Below are 19,173 nucleotides of genomic sequence, written 5' to 3'. Positions count from 1 at the left end.
GACACAGTCTGATGAAGGACTGGGTTCAATCAGTAAAAAGTAAAAACCCTGTGGATCAGCAGCATGTGAGCTGGACCTGCAGCAGAGTTTGACCTGTTTCTGTTTCAGGCTCTGATGTTCACCATCTGGACCCTGAGACACAGAGGTCTGTTACAGAGAGGTCAGAGGTCAGAGGTCAGAGGTCAGAGGTCAGATACAGTCGTGGAGCTGCAGAGGACAGCTTCCTGCTTTTTAAACTCTAACTTAAAACCTTGTTTCTGAGTGTAAATGACAGAGACACAGGAACAGGTACTGAGCCACATCAGAGTCCATCCAGCTCAGACTCAGGCTGTTCTTCTCTGACAACATGATGACAGGATTCCTACAGAGACAGAGCTTTATGTTAAAGAGGAAGATCCTTTAGTTTAACCAGAAACATCTCTATATCTCTCTATCTACCAGACTCCACTGACAAAAACAGGGATTTAACAGGAGCTGCTGGAATACCACTTAGTCAGTTCTGAGGAACTTTAAAGAGTTGGTGAGACCTGTGTCACTGTGGGTTCTTATGGGTTAAAGCCACAGTTTACTGTCCAGTAGAATCCAGTAGAACTCCTTTGTGATGAGGAGTGTCAACATGGAGCAGAATCTCTGAGGGAAGTTTCAACATCAGGAGGAATCAGAGCAAAGAGAGGAACTACCCAGAGTCACTGTTCCTAATAAAGTGATCAGAGTGTGCTGCTCTCTCTCTTCAGACACCTGCTGCTGACAGACAGAAACCATCAGCCTCTAGATCCACTCCTCACTCCTCTGTTTTTTTCTTCTATTTTGGGGGTGAGGGGAGGTGGGGGAGGTGGGGGAGATGGGGGGGGGGGTGCTCCCTCTGTTCCCACAGGGCTGATGTGAGGAACAGCTGGATCAGAAGGAGGGAGAGAAAAAACCTGCGGTGCAACGTGGCGTTTTCCATTCTGCCTGGAAGCTGATGATGGAGAGTCAGGGGGGAGGAGGGGGAGGAGGGGGAGGAGGGGGGTGTCATTAGACCGTGAGACTCTCCCTCTCTCTTTCTCTTTCTCTCTTTCCTCCTCCTACATCTTTTATCCTCTCCTTCACCCAGCCTCTCCCTCTCTCCTCACTGTCTCTCTCTTTATTTCTCCTTTTCTCCTCACCCTCTCCCCTCCTCTCTGACTCACCCTCTCTCTGTGTAAACGTGGCAGCTGTCTCTCTGTATGTGAGAGAACAGATGATGAAGTGAAGAGTGAGGAGCACTCATCTGTTTAATCCCTGCTCACACTCAGAGAGAGAAATGTTCTTCTTTCTTTACTGAAAACATTTAGATTGATCTGAATCCACAAAGCTGATTGGCTGACGACAGCAGGGAATTCTGGGAAAACCTCCCACATCAGGAGGTCAGACAAAGAACATTAGATTTTATAGGATGTCTTTTTACTCAGACTATTTTCTGTGTCACCTGTTGAGGCCTGGTTTCATCCTGTGCTTCATCAGGTCAGTTCCTGGACTAAAGAAGAAGAACAAGTGTTTTCATTCAGAGCGCAGGTTTTATGCAGGAGAAGAAGAACAGAGACAAGTCTTATGATGAGGTGAAGGAGAAGTGATCAGGACTCAGGAAGAGAGAGCGGTGAAACTACGACCGTGCTTCGCTTTAAACGCTGCTGCTGCTGCAAGGAATCATGGGACGTTGTTGTCTCCTTTCTTGTAGTAAAGGAAGCTCCAGTGTCTCAGACTGCAGCTCCACCTCCAGGATCAGTCAGCTGATGGTTACCTGTGTGAACACCTGGCCCTCGTTCCCCCTCATCAGTCTCTCAGGTATATAATCACCTGCTCTGCTCCTGCAGCCTCCCAGCCTCAGCACAGAGACGTGTTCAGTTTCCCTCTGAGAAGAAAGAAGCAGACTTTACTGAGCAGAGGGTCCAGTGCCACGTTAGCAGCTAATTATCATTACTACTGCTGTATTATTGGCATCACCTTACATCTTATATGGAACCTGTGTTATGTTATGTTCTTCTCCCACTACCCCCCCCCCCCCCACTTAACCCAACCGGTCGAGGCAGATGGCCCCACCCACCCTGGTCTGGTTCTGCTCCAGGTTTCTGCCTCTTAAAGGAGGTTTTTCTTCTCCTCTGTCTCCTAGTGCTGCTCATGGAGGAACTGTTGGGGTCTCTCTCTGTAAACACCTGTTTTAAAGAGTATGGTCTGTGGTTTGTTGTGATATGGTGCTAGATAAATAAAACTGAACCGAACTGAACTGAATTAGATCCAGGATCAGTTTCTGACACGTCCTGCTCAAACAGAGTGAGCTGAGTGAACCTCCCTCTGTCCTCCCTCCTCCTGCTCCACCTCCTCCTGCTCCACCTCCTCCTCCTCCTCCTCCTCCTGCTCCTCCTCCTCCAGCTGTATATTAAGGTTCTTTTTAGGGGATTTTCTTTACTCACAGGAACAAACGTGGAGGTGTAAATGACATGTTGGCAGAGCAGCCTGTTCGTTGGTCGACCAGACAAAACACTAATTAAACCAATTAAAGTGAAAACTTCAGAGCAGCTGTGAGAATAAAACTAAACCAGGACGAACATCATAAGATCTAAATTAAAGTTATGACTGGCTGCTGGAGTTAACTGCTGTACACATGTTGAAATGCCTGAGGTCTGGAGGGAACCTCTGAGACCAGGTTCAACATGGAGCAGCTGAACCAGCAACGAGCTAATCTGAGAGAGGTTGTCGGGGATGTTAACATGAAAACCCATCTACTCACCAGTCCACCTTTACAGCCTCGTTGTGTTTCTACTCACGCTCTTTCAAACTCTCACTAACTTTCTAAGAAGAAAGGCTTTTGTAGAAGAGCTCAGAGCTAAATGAAATGACCAGTTGGAAGCTTAGTGGTGGAGACGTTGACGTCATGTGACCGTGGTGGTAGTTGGTTTATAGCCTAACATTAGCTTCTTACTTCAAACATCAGAACAGTGGTGTTCATCTGTGAAGATGATCTGATCAACTAAACCTGAAGGATCAGAAACTTTAGCTGCTCAGTTTATTTTCTGGAATAATCCAAAAATGAAAAAGTTCTATATAAGCACAGGTAGATATTAATGTGGTACTGTAGTGAGTCTAAGTGCAGTGTGTGGTTTCCCAGTGTGGATCAGTCGAACGCCTAAAATGAATCAGAGCGAGCTGCAGGCTGTGATTTAGTCGTTCCTGAAAACAGTCAGATGGAGGCTCAGGCCTGATGGAGGGTTACAGGCTGTAATTACACCGACACACAGGACAGCAGAGCAGCTCGCTCCCTGACTGCCTCCATCTCTGTCCAGCTTTGTAGGGATTTGTAAAGGACACGCCGGCGCCCACAGAAGGTCTGAGATCAGCCACAGGACGAGGACACAGAGACAGGACACAGGAGCTCTGTGGTCACACTGTACATGTCTGAGCGTTCACAGCTCAGAGCTCAGAGACTGATGAGTTCGTGAGCGTGTTTGAGGCGTGGTGTCTGCAGCCGTCTGCTCTCCCATCAGATAAAACCATATATACTGCATGTATACGTGTTTATGTTCAGGTTGTCTGGAGCGTCTCCTTCCTGTCGCGTGTTTCACTGTGTTTACATCCTCTGTACATTACATGCATTACCTGTGTGTGCAGGTGATAAAGCTCCAGATAAATCCTATCACATTCCTCATCTGCCGTCTCTCTCAGAATTATCTCCTCCACCTGAGGAACTCTTCACGTTTGGAATCCAAATCAAACCTCGTACACGTCAAAACAACAACAAGCTCCACATGGCTTTGTGTTGGAGGACGTGTCTCGACGCCGTCCGTGTCATATGTTCCTGCAGAGGAGCCTCAGCTCTGTCCAGGTGATTTACCTGTGATGGTGGGACCAGGTCTCATTGGGATCAGCACCTGGACTCAGCCTGAACCTGGGTCTGACTCCCCTCTGAGTTATGGCCACGGGTCTTCATGAGTTTCCAGTGAACACAGAGGAAGTAACGAGCAGAGACGTGAAGCTGCAGCTCGCCCTCTGTTTGCTCTCCTCACTCAAACTCTACATTTCCCCCGAGCGGCTGCAGCCTCCTGCTGACAGGTGTGTTTGTTTTGGCACCTGGGGCAGAATCTGACAGCCCCTCCTCACCCCTCCTCACCCACACCCATGGGACTCACACTCTCAGTCACACACACATATATTACCTGGCAGTGGTCAGCTGAGGACAGAGTGTGAGTATGAGCTTTGAGCATGTTAGCATGCTAACGTGCTCAGAACGTGAGGTTCTGATCAGACGGTCTGAGGAACAGGAACCTTTTTATTCATAGCTGCTGTTTTAACAGGATAAACAGCTGGAGACCAACAAGTACCTGAAGTCTGGGGCCTGACTTTGAGTCTTTATAAAAGGTAAAGAAATGGTCAGTACACAGAGTTTATGTTTCAGATGAAGCCCAGGTCAAACAGGTTTGATATAAACTCAGGCCGACTTTGCTCTGAGCTGTTTTCTGTCCATTCAAAAGGACATTAAGTAAAACATTCAACACACAAAACAAAAGTCTCAGCCTGGACTCAACATGGCAACCTGCCGCTCAGCGTCAGCTCCACAGTAAAAGCAAACAGGCTGTATTTGCTTCAGTATATTACACTAATTGTATCGACTGTGTTCCAACAGAAGCCAGTGTTTGTCAGCGGAAACATATACACACATATACCTGGTCAGGTCAGCAGTCAGGGAAAGGACGGTCACAGCTGCTCCTGTTTCACTCTGAAGCTTCTGTTTGAGTTTTTCAACTAAAAAACCTCCATCAGCTCCAGACGACTGCAGCTCCCTCAGCGAAGCAGAGAGACAGTGTTAGTGTGTGTGGGAGGGTAATATGAGGAATCCAGTGACTGTGCTGACCACCCTGTTATCTGTGGAGTTTGTGCTGTACACAATGAGTCTCTGTTCGCCTCAGTGGCTGGTTCTGACTGCGGGGGCCAGCGAGGGACTCTTTGCCCTCTGCAGCGCCTACCAAGGCTTCTCCAGCTGCACCACCTTTCCAGCCTGGCTCGGTAAGAATCCACCATCCTGTCATCTGCTCACAGCATTTACACTTTACATAAGGCTTCATTTATTCATTCTTAATTTATTTATTGGAAATGAGAACAATGAGTGCTGCCCAGGCCAAAGACATTAAACTTTATGCTGCTGTTTATATACAGTATATTCATATTCATAAGAGTCAAGAATCAATAAATATTTGTCAGTCATCTACAGATACAGAGTGAGTCAACGTTTAAACTCTGCAAAATAAGATGACAACACAACAACAGAAAGAGAACAAAACAACAGACGAGACGAGATACAACAGAGTGAAGAGTCAGGAACAAAACAAAACAAACAAAACAAAACAAACAAAACAAAATAAACAAAACAAAACAAAATAAACAAAACACAATAAACAAAACAAACAAAACAAAACAAACAAAACAAAATAAACAAAACAAAACAAAATAAACAAAACAAACAAAACAAAATAAACAAAACAAAATAAACAAAACAAAAACAAACAAAACAAAATAAACAAAATAAACAAAACAAAACAAAATAAACAAAACAAAAACAATATAAACAAAACAAAATAAACAAAACAAAACAATACAAAACAAAACAAAATAAACAAAACAAAACAAACAAAACAAAATAAACAAAACAAAAACAAAATAAACAAAAGAAGTAACTGTTTGTAAACACTGACTCCTGAGGTGGGGAGGTTGTGTTAAAGTGACTGACCTATAATCCAGATGTTACACGATAAACCCACCAACCATCTGATGTTAGCATGCTAACAGGCTAACAAACTGAACACCTGATGCTAACAGGCTAAATGTTAAAGAGCTAATCATAGCACAGTGATATGCTAAATGTTGCAACTGTTGGCATTTTAATCATGTTGCAACATGCTAACATGCTAATCTGATGCATACTAACACATCAGCATCCTGATCCAACAGAATGTTTAAACTCATGTCTCCAAGGCTGAGTCAGATTTAAGGATCCAGACATGTCAGAACATGTTTGTAGTTTTTTTTTTTCCTGAACCACCTGCACAGGTGATCAGGTGGGAGGAGCCTGAGGAGATTAACCTGAGTGCACATTTTGAAACCTTGTTTGCAGGGAGCTACAGTTTGTCATGGATGTTCCTGTCTGCCTCCTGCCTGCTGTCTCTGGCTGCTCTGCTCACCGTCAGACCGGCTCTGATCAGAGGGAGGAAGGCCGTCGCTGCTCTGCTGCTCAACATCTCCTCCAGTAAAACACACAGCGAACACACTATAACTCAACAGATTAACACACTGACACGTCCTCATTCAGTGTCTGTGCAGCTCAGTGAGGGTGAGCAGAGGCTCTCTCTGTGTTGACTTAAAGTTACATTCATATATTTATAAGTTCTCTGACCTGAAAACAAAAGTCTGTTCATGTGATTTTAGCTCATTAATTACATCTCAGAGTAAACCATCGGTCAGTGTCAGTAAACGTCTCTGAGCAGCAGCGCCCCCTGCTGCCTCCACTGGTCACTACCTCTGAGTTGTTCTGAGTCTGTCTTCATTAGTTTTCATCAACAGAACTCAAAGCTTAAAGACTGAAACACAGCCCAGCGGTGTGTATTACCCATGATCCTCTTCTGCTCCTGGAGCAGGAAGTGCTGTGTCTGTGACAAACAGACCAAACTCTGTTTCTAACTCTTGATGTTTCTGTCTGTTTCCTGGCTGGATGTCAGAGATGAGTCTTTTTATCTGACCTGGGCCTGATTCCATTCCTCTCCTGTCCCTGTAATGCAGTCGCCCTCTGTGCCGGCTCTCTGATCTCCTTCCTGGTTTCCATCGAGCAGCAGGACCCGGAGCTGCTGCACCGTCTCGGCTGGACCTTCTACATCTGCTGCGCCACCCTGCTCTACGCCTCCCTGGTGACCGTGCTGCTGGGGGTCATCCACGGTGACGGCGGGCGGGTTGAACCGGCCGTGAGAGCAGGGGCGGCGGCGGTGGATCTGTCTGTGATCGCAGCCTGAGCCACAGACACACGATCATGTAGATGTCAGGAAGCTGTGAGTGTTTCTGTCTGTGGTTTCATTACTGAAAATATAAACACAACAAACACAGGAAACACCTGCTCCATGTGTTTATTATTACCTGGCTCAGTCCTCACACACCTGAGCTGAGGCAGGAATGAGGGAATCTCAGGTATTTGGGTTTCATAACTTTTCAGCTGTGTCTGCAGTGACGGCCAAGATTCAATATTTCCTCCTGGATATTCAGACCAGGACCAAGTGTATGAGGAAGATCGCTGAATGATTATTTCTTTTTTTACTTCCTGACCCGTCCTCAGCCCGAGAAGGAGGCAGGTGCTGAGTTTCAAAGACCTGAGGAAACATGTTGAGCTCACAGCGCCTCCTGCTGGTTAAAGCTCTGTGTTGTTATGTAACTGAACATTTTCACACCCTCAGGTCAGAGTGAGAGACAGAGGTTCAGCCTGTCAACACACTGACTCACAACCCCACAGCTACAGTACATACAGACAGAAGAAGAGCTGTGCGTGTCCTTAATTATCTCAACATTACGACGTGTTGCTGAATCACTGTAGCTAAAACTGCCAGAATAATGAAGCAGCTGCAAAAACTCAGCTCCAAAAAACAAGAGAAAAAACAATAAAACGGGAAAAACGATCTGTTTTATTTTGTTTGTTTGAAAAATCTTTGTCAGATATTTTCTTGTTCTGGTCATTTTACTTTGATTAAACACTGGTTTCCTCTTTTTATAGCTTTTGTTTTGGAGAGCTGCTGTAGAGAGAAGGTCTGTGTTTGTGTTCATTTTGACTCATTTAATCCCAAATCACATAGATGATGTTTCCTTAAATGCATTATCTGGTTCTGCCTCTTAAAGGAAGTTTTTCCTCTTCACTGTCGCCTGGTGCTGCTCATGGTGCATCTGTTGGCTCTCTCTGTGAATACCACATTTTAAAGAGTTGTGCTTTGGCACTGTATAAATAAAATTGAATTGAATGATGTATATTATTAGGTATAATCTATTCTTCTTTTTACTTCTGTTCCTGTCAGATATGTGATATATATGTGAATATGTCCAGTTGTTAAAACCACTGTGGTCGTCTGATCTGACCTGTTTCCATCTGTCACTTCATCTTCTACTCATCAGATTCAGTTCATGTTGACTCTTCACTGATCCAACCTGAACTAATGAATCAGTCTTTATGAACGTCCACGCCTGAAGACCTGCTTTTCTCACATTAGAACACATGAACATGATGAAGCTCTGGACAATAACAGAGTAATTCGATTTTATTTCCCATTCATCCACAACAGATGGAGACAGACACTCACAAACAGCTCAGTCTGAACTGCAGCATTTTACTGTAAATCTCATGATTATTGTTGACCTGTAGTGTAAACTGTGACGAAGCAAAGAGGAAGTAGGTTTACAAATTAAAAGTCCAGCAGATGATGCCCCCCCCCCCGTAGGCCTGCAGACATCTTCATGCATCAGGAACTTCTCAAAGTTTAATCACAACAATAATGTTTGGATACATACTGTCAATCATCAGAATGATTTCTAACGCAGGGAATGTTTTCAGCTCAGTCCAGGAGGAGAAACAACACACAGCTGTTTTAACACGGGGAGGGGGGCAATCAGACTCTTCCTGACAGGTGGAGAACTGGTGACTTCCAGAATAAGTATCACATCAGCAGCAATGATTTCCTACAGAAACACACACACATACACATCAGTGTGAGAACACAGAGGAATGTGTTCATGCAGCGGGAAGAAAACTTTAACTCTTCATCAGCTTCATGTCACCTGTTCCACACCTGCAGACTCAGGCTCCTTCACTTTGTGCCGTTGTACTTGACCTCCTTCCCACATTTCTTGAGCGTCTCCATGAGAACATCCACGTCCTTGTCAGACTCGATCCAAACCAGTTTCTTAGGCAGGTCGATCTCAAACTTCACGTCTGAGGAAACAAAGAGGCTCTTTGTTTAAATCCAGGAAGCAACAGAAACCACAGACACTGCAGAGCCTGTAACACACTGAGTCACAGAGAGAAGCTTTGACTTTAACGTGGTGTTAGTCTTTTCACAAGTTTAACATTGTGGGCTGATGAGATTTTTCTTGAAGGTGTGTTTCATCAGTGTCCTGTTGTCCAGTCACCTCTCAGACTGTGGGACTGCTCTGGGCCAGAAAAACAAGTCAGTCGGACACTCGACAATTTTACGACTGAGTGAACTGTGTCAGGTGACTTGTTGGCTGACTGAACACTGAGAGCCAAGAAGTCATGAGTTTGATGTGATGCAAGGAGCTTTAAAACCCTGAGCCTGCACTTTCACTTTTCCTGAAACTAAAGAAGAATCACTGTGATGGTTCAGTGTAGCAGGGAGAACAGAGCCTCTGTCTGAACACCTGCTGTTGCTCTGTGTACCTGTGGTTCTTCAGGTTCAATCTCCCTCTGACTGAGTCACAGGAATCAGACCCAGAGAGTTCAGAGTGATGCTGAACTGTACATCAGTTAAAGAGACTGAAACTGGTGGAAACATCAAGAGTTAGAAGCAGAGTTTGGTGTGTTTGTTACAGCCACAGCACTTCCTGCTCCAGAAGGAGAAGAGGATCATGGGTAATAAACAGGTGTCAGTCTCACCTCCCAGTTTGTTGAGGACTCTGGTGACGGCTCCTGAACATCCCTCACACGTCATGGCCACCTCGAACTCGTGTTTCTGTCAGAGACACATTCAGTGATCAGCTGTTGATTACTGAGGTGATCATTCACCCATTCACCACCACTTCACATTCACACACACCATCAGTAACTTAACATGAGAGACAATGTCAGGCTGCAATAAAATACTAATGCAGATATTTTTCAGTCAGTCTTTTCATTTTTGAACCATGACTAAACTGATTCATCAGTAATCGAAATATGTGCAGATTATTTTTTCTGTTCGACCAATCATTCAGCTCTGATTCTGCTTCACTTCCATAAACTTGTGTATAATGAGTTATTGATGAAAACTTAATGCGCTGTTTGGATTCACGCTGCAGCTCATCCAATCACTGATCGCAATCGATTCAGGCCTCTGACAGACCCTGCTTATCAATGAAAGTGATCAGTAACTTCTAAACCAGCTAGAATAAGTAGACTCAGACAGCTAGCTTACAGGCTACTTAGCACTCCACACAGGAAATGTCGTCTTAACTGAAGCTACACTTCCACAACAAATAAAATAAGGGTTGTAAAAACTCACGGTCATGTTTGAAGGGACGTGTTGAGACCAGCTCCGAACTTTTCCCTCTGTCTGTCCACGAACCGTCGCAAACACTGAGAAAACCAGCAGAGACCGACACTAGCTGGTTAGCTGTAGCGTCAAACTAACTGTCATCAGCAGCTGGACTTCCGGTGAAAAAATAAAAGTCTATTCATGTGTATATATATATATATATATATATATATATATATATATATATCATTGATAACATATAAAGAATGTAACAGATACAAATAAACCTCTCCCTTCAAATTATCTTTGGCTTTAAACAAAAAGACCTGAAATGATAATACATATGAGTTTCTCTTTATTTATATTTGGGGAAACAGAGTTTGGCCATTATGTAAAGAAATTTGTAATTATAAATACTTATGTGTTAGTTCTGTTTACTATGTCCTGTCGTGTTGGTTTACCTCGCCCCTGCTTTGAATATGTTTAGCCTATATTCTGATTAAAGTTACAGGGGAAAACCCTCTTCACTTCCTCTTTTATTCTGAAGGCCTTTCAGCTCCACTTCCTCTTTTATTCTGAAGGTATTGTAGCTGACTGGACGCAGAGGAAACGATCAGACCCGGAGACTGTGACTGAAGGGGATGTGTCTCTCTCCGCTGCTGATTTAAAAAACCTCACGTTTCTTTTAACTCGGTGGTTTGAGGAAATTAAACAAGAGGAAGAGAGTTTATATGAGAAACAAACTGCGCAGAGAACGTCTAAACGTAACCTCAGTGTAGCCTGGCTGCCCCGGGTCTCAAACCGAGCGTATCCATTCCGCTGCATTTTTTCCAAAATAAAAGCCCGGTTTTCACATGGAGTACAGACTTTAATTGAGGAGATTTTGCAAGTAAATTTAGTTAATTCCTCCATCTGATCATTTGGAGTTTGACCTACTTACATCTTTATTTAGTCAACAGAAAGAGAACCAGTGAGTCCACGTCTCCTCCCTCATAATACTCCAGCTTTCATACAGATTCTGATTCTTGCATTTACAGTGGAAGGAGAATCTGAGTCGTTGTTAAATGTCTTACACAAGAACACTGATAGATAGATGTCATTCACTTCTTTGCTTTAGATTGTATAGATCATTTTCTTTCATCATCATCTCTGTATTCTCTTTGAGTTTATTTTCCTCTGAGCTGATTAGCAAATAATCGTGCAAACAACTGCCCCAATAGCCCCAGATTTACTCAGTATGATCCAGGTCTTAATCCAAAAAATTGTTGGACATTTGCATAGGTGAAGTGTCTATCAGCTATGTTGATATCGTACAGTCGTATCCCATTATGACTGGAACTGTTAATAATTTTTTCATTATCAATACATGTGACAGTGAAGAATGTAATTGAGTGTTTAACGTATACAGCTTATTCAACTGTGAAAGTCATTATCATTATTATTATTCATGAAGTTAACATGGTCAGATTTATTTTTTTTATTTTTGAGCTCACTGTCATAGAAAAATGACAAACTATTACAAACTATTCTTTCAAAGAAGAACTCTGTCAATCAGCTACTCATTTCTCCTGCAGAATGGCCCCTGGGCCCAGCAGGAAGTTAATCCAGCCATTTGCAGATAAATGGCTGATAATTAGCCTACTTTTATCTAAACGATAAAGACAGTTCCACTTCCTCTTTAGTTATGAAGAGCAGTGAAGATTCAAATAAATGGTAAACAGGTGAGGAATGTTTTAAAGAGGATTTTCTTCTATAAGTAGATGTGAAATATGTCAGCTTTAGCCTAAATATAACGACTTTTAAGCATGCTAATGCTAGCCGTCAGTTATAATCCCTCTCCATGGCAACAGCACGTCGAACACCACGACATCACCGCAGCGTCTCAGTTCTCGTCAGCCGGGGACAGGTCATGTGACCATAGCCTACTAGCTCCCTGACGCGGAGAGAGCCGAGCAGTAGCCGAGTCTCCTTCGGCGTTCAATCGGTGCAGTGTCGCCGCCGCGCTCTATTCAATCACCGGACATGATCACGATATGAAAATCAGAGGTCTGCGGTGACGTTAGCCTCTGCTTACAGCTAGCCCCGAGAACCGAGAGAGAAGACCAGCTTGCTCCGAGGTAGGTCGCTGTTCGGGGGAGAGCCGTGTTGACTGGGTGTTTGCGGACACTAAGATGGCATCGGGACATATAGCTAACGGTGGCTAAACCTGGTTTATCACTAACAGCGTTAGCCGAGCTAGCATCGACGTTCTCATCTAGCTGAAGGAAAATAAACAGGTAACAGGTTATAACGAGTGAACAGCCATCTTCTAAAAACAGCAGTCATTCCCGTCTTAGCTGCCGTCTTCCTGTGTCGGTGTGTCAGTCTCTTCTCTGTGGGTGAGCCTCGGAGGAAAACAGAAACTGGTTGTGCTCAGCCCTATTTAACTGCTTTCTCTGCACAGCACAATTAATCACAAGCTCGTTTGATGGTGTTTCCATCAGTGATGTTTGTCCAGGCGGTGGTGTTATCACCGCGGCCATTCAGAGACACTCACACGTCTCCTGGCCAAAGATTAGTTTAAAATGATGGGATTACCAGGCTGATCTGCTCAAAGCTGTGTGTGTCTGTGTGTGTCTGTGAGTGTGTTACTGTCATGAAAGGACGACACATCTCATCTGACAACATTAAAGACCAGATGAAGACACACAGACTCAGTTAAACGGGAATGTGTGGTGTGGCTGTTTTGTGCAGTATCAGTGTCAGACCTTTGAATGTAAAGGTCACAGTTTACACCTTCAGCCCTTCTTCCATGACAGAGTCCCCACAACAAGAAAAACCACTGTTGTAGTTGACAGGCTCAGCTTTCATTTACATATATGTAATAAAGTTAGAAAAACTTTTTTTGATAAAATACATGTTGCACCTAATGATTCTCTCCTGATTATTTTCTTAATCGATTATTGTCTATAAAATTGTCTTTTTTTGTCCAAACAACAATCCATCGATATGTCATTTCCTGTGATATAAAAATCTTAAATAGTTTGATTACTTTTCAGACGATCAACCAATCGATAGACCAACTAATTGTAGCTCTATGTCTTTTACTCCTTTTAGAAATAACAGACCAAAAGATGAATCAATCAGACGTAGGGATGGAGATTGAGACCTGGTTCCATATTTCTTAAAACTCATTAATTAATAAGCTCTGAGTTTATCGATACTGCTGTCCAGACTAACAGGTTTCCAGACCTGTTGAGACCTGTTAGTTGTTGGTGTGTTAGTCTCTTTATTACTGCTGATATTCACCAGAGAAGTATAGTGGTATCAGTACAAACTGTCATTAGAATGAATGATCCCCATCCCTAATCAGAGGAGTGTTTGTCAGATTAACTGACATTAAAATAACTGTTAGTTGAAGTCCTGATGACACAAAACTGATGCAGCTGCAGATCATCAGATTAAATAAAAGTTATTCTGTCTCAGTAAAAATGATTAATATTGGTCTTTGATGAAGAACCTGTGATGTTTATTTTCTAATTATTGATAGCTAATGATCGTGTCCATCCTCTGTTTCAGTGTTGTGTTGTCTGTATCTCCTGTAGTTATATCTGTAGTTTCAGTTTTCATGTTGCAGCATGTTGTGAAAACTGCTGAGTCGCTCATAATAGACACTGAGCTCAGTTTCACTGTCGCTGTGGAAATCATGTTAAACCACTGAATGACTGAGCGTCTCCAAGAGGAAGAAAATAAGTTCCACTCTGTCTGTTCAACAGCTTTTCTTTAAACTGTGTAGTTTAACTGTGTAACGTTCAGGGCTCAGGAGTTTACAGTGCTGATGTCAGGATAAATACCTGAGGGGAGAGTTTACAGCAGCTTTAACAGCCTGTGTTTGTCCAGGTTGTAATTTGTCCTTTAAGAAACAGACAGTCCAGTTTCACAGGTTGAACAGCAATCATGTGACATGAAGATAAAGGAAGTTATGAATGATAAATATGAGTTTGAAGGTGGACAGTGAAACAGCAGCAGGTCATGAAGATGTTAGAGATAACTGTTCTCACACTGCTGTTATTCACTCAGTGTCAGTTTATTAGGAACACTGAGTTAAACCTGATGCAGTCTAATGTGATGTACTTTATTATACACAGAGGTGTGTCTGTTGTTTAACCTGCCCTGTTTGATTTGAATGGGGTGGACAAAACAATAGGAACACCTGTACACAGTGCAGTTCAGCATCACCACAGATTACAGCCTCCACACTGATCATCAGCACCAGGAATCACTGCAGGACTGTTAGATTAAACCAGGTGTACCTAATAAACTGTCACCTGAGGGCAGAGGTTTAGTGCCTTGCTCAAAGACCATCTACAGGCTGTCAGGCTGAGGTTCAGAGGGAGAAACTGCATCTGATTATTATTTACTCCATCATCCACTCATTGTTTTATCTGTTAAATGTAATAAAGTAGTAAATAATGCTCTTTATAATTTCCCAACATGATGAATTCAACCAGTTCATTTTGTCTAAAACCTAAAAACTGTGAGCTAAGGATCAACAGATCCTCACATCTGAGAGTGTGGCGTCAGCTGATGTTTGGTATTTTAGTTTGAAAAAGACATAAAAGGTCTTCTTCCTGCACCTGTGTCAGAGTGGTTTCTCAGACAAGTGATAATACAGCAGGGAAATCTCACACCTGAATGAAACATTTAGAAAATGTGGTTTACTTATTGTTTCCTGGAACTTTGAGCTTCACCTGTGGTTCAACATGAACCTGCACAGGTGACAAATACTGAGAGTCAGACACATGTTCTGTCCACGAGTTCAACCGTGAAAAACACAGAGCAGATGATAATCATTTTTAAATGGACACAGATTATTAGGATTTAAAGCAGATCAGATTTACATGTCTGGTGTGGACAGGATGCAGTCACTTTCTATACATTTATCAGAATGATGATTGATCTGTGATTGGGTTAGGGTTCAGTGTGTCGAGTCCATTAGATTTTTAATGTGGAACACGTTAAAGACCAATCAGAGAAGGTTTGTTTTCCTGTGTGAATTATTGAAGCTGTAGCAGGCAGGTTATTCTGTGCTCGACTGATCTAAATATTTAAAGAGCAGAGCTGGAGACAGATCTAACACCATTATCATGTTTATTTGTGTCAGATAAAATCTAAACGGAATGAATGAAAAATATATTAGTGCAGTGAACAGCAGAAAGCAGCGTCTCCCTGTTTCTGAATCTAAATGTGTAAAATTAAAACTTGAATAAAAGAGAAAACGTTTGAGCTGCAGATGTTTTTGTGGGAAATGTTATAAGTTAAGGAACAGGACAACGTCATGATTTCTATGAAGAGTGATTTACAGCAGATTTCTCATCATGTTCGACACATTATTTCACATGTAGTGTATATTAAAGAGGATTTTCAGCTGCTCACTGTGAGCTCTGACCAGTGTAAATGAATCAGAGTTAAAGGAGCAGTACGTCATTTAAAGTCTCAGTCCATCCCTCAGCTGATGATCCTGGTACTCTGTCTCCTGCTGTAGGAAGCTGTCGATGCTGGACTCTTTGATCTCCCAGCGTTAGGATCCACGAGGCTCGGACAGACGACACCACCCGACCCAACATGATGGCCTCCAGCGACGTGGACGTCAGAGGTGAAGGTACTGAAATCGAGCGCACCCTAACATGATCAGCCAGTTACTGGATCCCAGTCTGAGGGAAATAAAGACGTCTGTGTGGATGATATAAGGCAGTGGGATTATTGTGGATGTAATCCCAGTTGGCAGGTAGACACTGAATCATCAAAGCTGCTTTCATTTCATTTCTAAACCCTGTGACAGAGCGGCTGTGTGTGTTTGGCAGGAGGTCACAGCATCGAATTAAATATTCACCATGTCCTCACAGTGTTATCTACAACTCATCCAGTCTCTGACAGAAGAAGGTCTGACTTATTTAAGAGTGTGAACACTCTGTTGTTGTTGTTGTGTTGGTTTTCTGATTCATCCTGAATATTAGAAACATTTTATTCACATTGTTTGTGTTGAACTTTACAGTTTGCGTTGGTGTGTGTGTTTGGTGTGTTTGACTAACAGCAGCTGGCCGGCGAGTCAGGATGAACACACCTGCTGTGGCTACATGTCACGGACAGAGTAAAGAGCAGCAGCAGCTGAACATCTGCAGCTTTACCTCTTGTTTAATGTGCTGCTCATTAGCTGACGTTAGCAGTGGACTTTAGATGCTGAGCAGCAGGAAACGTGTGTGGTGTAGTTTGTTAGAGAAGAAGGACACTTTATCAGGATGTGGGTTGTTGCACAGTCTGAGAATCCAGGCCGTTGTGATGCTGATTGAGAGTCCAGCTGAGAGGTCCTGTAGGGTGTAGCTGAGAGGCTGTGAAGCGTTCAGCTGTGGGTTTTAAAGATGTTCAGTTTCACTTCAGTCTTAGTTTTCACACTGTGAGTCGACATTCTGTCTCCTGCTGCAGGAAACCTCTTCATCTGTCACCGCAGACGACAGTAAACACTGATCACTGAACAGGTCTGATGAGAAGCAGGCAGCAGCAGCTGAGTCTCTGTGCAGACTCATCCCATCATGCCAAACAGACCAAATATTTACTGTCACGTGTTTAACACAGTCAGCTGGTTTACAGGAGAAAACTGCATCAGATTAGATCTCTGTGTCATGTGAGTCTGTTTCTCAGCAGATCTCAGACTCAATAAAACTCTTTTTCAGTGAGTTTAATACCATCAGTATTTTCCAGTGTCTGAAAACTCAGCTCACTCTGTGTTCACTGTTGACTTTGCTCAGATGGTGTGAATGTTGGACTTGGATTCATCAGGTGGACACAGACATGACTCCACATCAGTAATAATGTTGCTGTGGATCTGTTGGGTGTGTAAATAGGCAGCGGTTTGTTAACTGGTTTGAGAAATCTTATCAGGTGATAATATGGTGGCCAAACAACATCTCTGGATTCAGCTGTAATTAGGTTTTGTTGAATTTGCTGTGGATGTATTATTTCTCCTGTTGTGAAATAAATGGAGTCAGTGTGCAGACAGGAGCTGGCAGCAGAGAATAAGGAGGGGCAGAACAAAGTAAACACACCTGTTGTAGCTACCTGTAATGAGCAAACAGCGTGTTGTTCGTGTTACTGCACAGCAGCAGCAGCTAACCAGACCTGAGAGACATTAGCAGGTATGTTTACATCCTGTTTACTGAGCTGCAGCTTCTTCTTGTGTTCACTCTGTTTCTGAATGACTCTGTTTCTCCGGAGGTAAACAGAGGAATCAGTGGAGTGTAGACAGGAAGGGAGGAACACATCGACACTGAAAAACTCATCAGTTTTAGGATAATTCATCACCTCTGTGTGGTCTGTCATCAGCCATGTCATTGTTTTTCTCTCCTTTTTGTCATAGGTTCTTTGTTTTCAGACCAGAACCCGTCAGAAATGGACGCTCTGTGTCCCTCTCCTCCTGGACCATCCAGACCCCAGCGTAACTACGAGAGGATCGGAGGACAGACAGGAACATCGTGAGTGATAGAAATCTAATAACACCCAGCAGTGAAGGTAAAATGTGGTCGGCCTGGTTTTGACGCAGGTTTACTTTTTCGGTCTGCAGTTTTTGTCAGACTCTGATCCACCTGTTGAAGGGGAACATCGGGACAGGGCTGCTGGGTCTGCCTCTGGCTGTGAAGAACGCAGGTCTGGTGGTGAGTATTTTATCATGTAATCAGATCGCAGCAGGTCTGTCCTGTCAGAGAGTCATGACAGGGAGCTGACACAGGATCCGAGAGGAGGCTGAGGTTTACCCACAGTAACAGAAATGTCTGTGCTCAGACATTAAACGCACAGAAGCTCGTCATGTTTCCCTTCATAATTAAACCTCCTCTGTCCGTGTTCTGATAAACTTTGATGGAAGAAAATAAACAACAAAAAAATGAAGTAATAAACTTAATCAGATCTTAACTGCACTCAGCTCATCATGTTGATTCTCAAGAAAAAGGGACGAAACAGAAGATGAAATGACCTGAACGTCTTCAGCATGTGTTTAAGACTAATAACAACTAACATCTGTCTTTACAATAAAATCAGCTGAGACTCAGTTAACATTTAAAATGATCTATTAATCTGTTTCTCAGTTAATTGATCAATCATTTGGTCTGTGAACCATTAAACTCCAAAGTCTTCAGTTTGGTGTCCTGTAATGTTTGTGAACCTGTGGCATTAATCCTGTCTTTGTCATATCTTCAGTCTGATGTTGTAACTGTGAGCAGATAAATCAGTGAATCCTCTGATGTCTCCTCCCTCAGCTCGGACCGGTCAGTCTGCTGTGTATGGGCGTCATCGCCGTCCACTGTATGAGGCTGCTGGTCAAATGTTCCCATCACCTCAGTGGAAAGTAAGTAAACTCACCTCAGACTGAAAACCTGAACACCACCAGGCTGCTGCCATGGTAACTCACCTCCAGCTGGTTTAGACTTGAAACTTGTACATTTAATGTCATGATCTCAGGACATATGATGAGGTCCAGCAGCTGAGGGTCGAGCTTCAATCACAGGTTGGTCCTTGAAGCTGAGTGTCTGTGTGGAGGAGAGGTGAACTGTGAAGGTGATTAACAGCAGTGATGGAAGAAGTTCTCCTTTATCTAAGAAGAACAAATACTGTGAATAAAATACTGTGATGTGTGAGTTCTCCTCCCACACGGTGCCACAAAGTTAAATAAAGGAAAATAATCTCACACACATTCTCCAAAAACCCAGAGTCCAGTTTAGATAAATAATCAAATAAACACATCAATATAAAGGTGTCTTGAGAAGAAAGAAAGAATGATGTTGAACGTCAAAACTGTTTTCACTGTTTTCATGTTTAAGCTGGTTGAAACTACAGATCGCCCAGGAGAAGGAACTGTTCTTGAATCTAAAAATACTTCACTACAAATAAAAGACCTCACTGAAGTAAAAATACAAAAGTA

The 19,173-nt window shown here is 43.1% G+C and overlaps 3 protein-coding genes across 5 annotated transcripts in view; 2 read left to right on the top strand and 1 right to left on the bottom strand.

Moving 5' to 3' along the window:
- Positions 1 to 4,678: 4,678 nt before the first annotated feature.
- LOC108882478 (uncharacterized) lies at positions 4,679 to 8,011 on the top strand. 2 transcript variants are annotated; one of them, XM_018674991.2, is made up of 3 exons: positions 4,679 to 5,016; positions 6,122 to 6,253; positions 6,784 to 8,011. In XM_018674991.2, exons 1-3 carry the CDS (start codon positions 4,839 to 4,841, stop codon positions 7,008 to 7,010), a joined length of 537 nt encoding a protein of 178 aa, XP_018530507.1. In that variant the 5' UTR covers positions 4,679 to 4,838; the 3' UTR covers positions 7,011 to 8,011. The 2 variants fall into 2 exon arrangements, with proteins under 2 accessions (XP_018530507.1, XP_050925583.1); XM_051069626.1 differs by having other exon boundaries at positions 6,122 to 6,337.
- Positions 8,012 to 8,276: 265 nt separating this feature from the next.
- On the bottom strand, positions 8,277 to 10,401 carry atox1 (antioxidant 1 copper chaperone). 2 transcript variants are annotated; one of them, XM_018674992.2, is made up of 4 exons: positions 10,251 to 10,401; positions 9,647 to 9,722; positions 8,812 to 8,965; positions 8,277 to 8,712 (listed from the first exon to the last, which is right to left on the bottom strand). In XM_018674992.2, exons 1-3 carry the CDS (start codon positions 10,254 to 10,256, stop codon positions 8,841 to 8,843), a joined length of 207 nt encoding a protein of 68 aa, XP_018530508.1. In that variant the 5' UTR covers positions 10,257 to 10,401; the 3' UTR covers positions 8,277 to 8,712; positions 8,812 to 8,840. The 2 variants fall into 2 exon arrangements, with proteins under 2 accessions (XP_018530508.1, XP_018530509.1); XM_018674993.2 differs by having other exon boundaries at positions 8,823 to 8,965.
- Positions 10,402 to 12,130: 1,729 nt separating this feature from the next.
- slc36a1 (solute carrier family 36 member 1) overlaps positions 12,131 to 19,173 on the top strand; it is a 33,413-nt gene continuing 26,370 nt past the window's right edge. Inside the window, exons 1-5 of the mRNA XM_018674987.2 lie at positions 12,131 to 12,340; positions 15,748 to 15,864; positions 17,617 to 17,731; positions 17,821 to 17,911; positions 18,512 to 18,600. Coding sequence (XP_018530503.1) covers positions 15,828 to 15,864; positions 17,617 to 17,731; positions 17,821 to 17,911; positions 18,512 to 18,600 — 332 coding nt within the window. The 5' untranslated portion in view covers positions 12,131 to 12,340; positions 15,748 to 15,827. The remainder of the gene's footprint in view (positions 12,341 to 15,747; positions 15,865 to 17,616; positions 17,732 to 17,820; positions 17,912 to 18,511; positions 18,601 to 19,173) is intronic.

This window comes from Lates calcarifer, unplaced genomic scaffold (assembly GCF_001640805.2).
Source record: "Lates calcarifer isolate ASB-BC8 unplaced genomic scaffold, TLL_Latcal_v3 scaffold_62_131, whole genome shotgun sequence".
NCBI classification, from domain to species: Eukaryota; Metazoa; Chordata; class Actinopteri; family Centropomidae; genus Lates; species Lates calcarifer.
The sequence above is the reverse complement of the archived record's forward strand: the minus strand, read 5'-3'. Positions and strand labels throughout refer to the sequence as shown.

Excerpts from the sequence above, each read along its gene's own strand:
- LOC108882478 (XM_051069626.1), top strand. The coding sequence starts at position 4,839 with ATGAGGAATCCAGTGACTGTGCTGACCACCCTGTTATCTGTGGAGTTT. Across the intron at positions 5,017-6,121 it reads CACCTTTCCAGCCTGGCTCG|GGAGCTACAGTTTGTCATGG; the intron begins GTAAGAATCCAC and ends CCTTGTTTGCAG. Across the intron at positions 6,338-6,783 it reads GTCTGTGCAGCTCAGTGAGG|TCGCCCTCTGTGCCGGCTCT; the intron begins GTGAGCAGAGGC and ends CCTGTAATGCAG.
- atox1 (XM_018674992.2), bottom strand. Across the intron at positions 8,966-9,646 it reads AGTCCTCAACAAACTGGGAG|ACGTGAAGTTTGAGATCGAC; the intron begins GTGAGACTGACA and ends TTGTTTCCTCAG.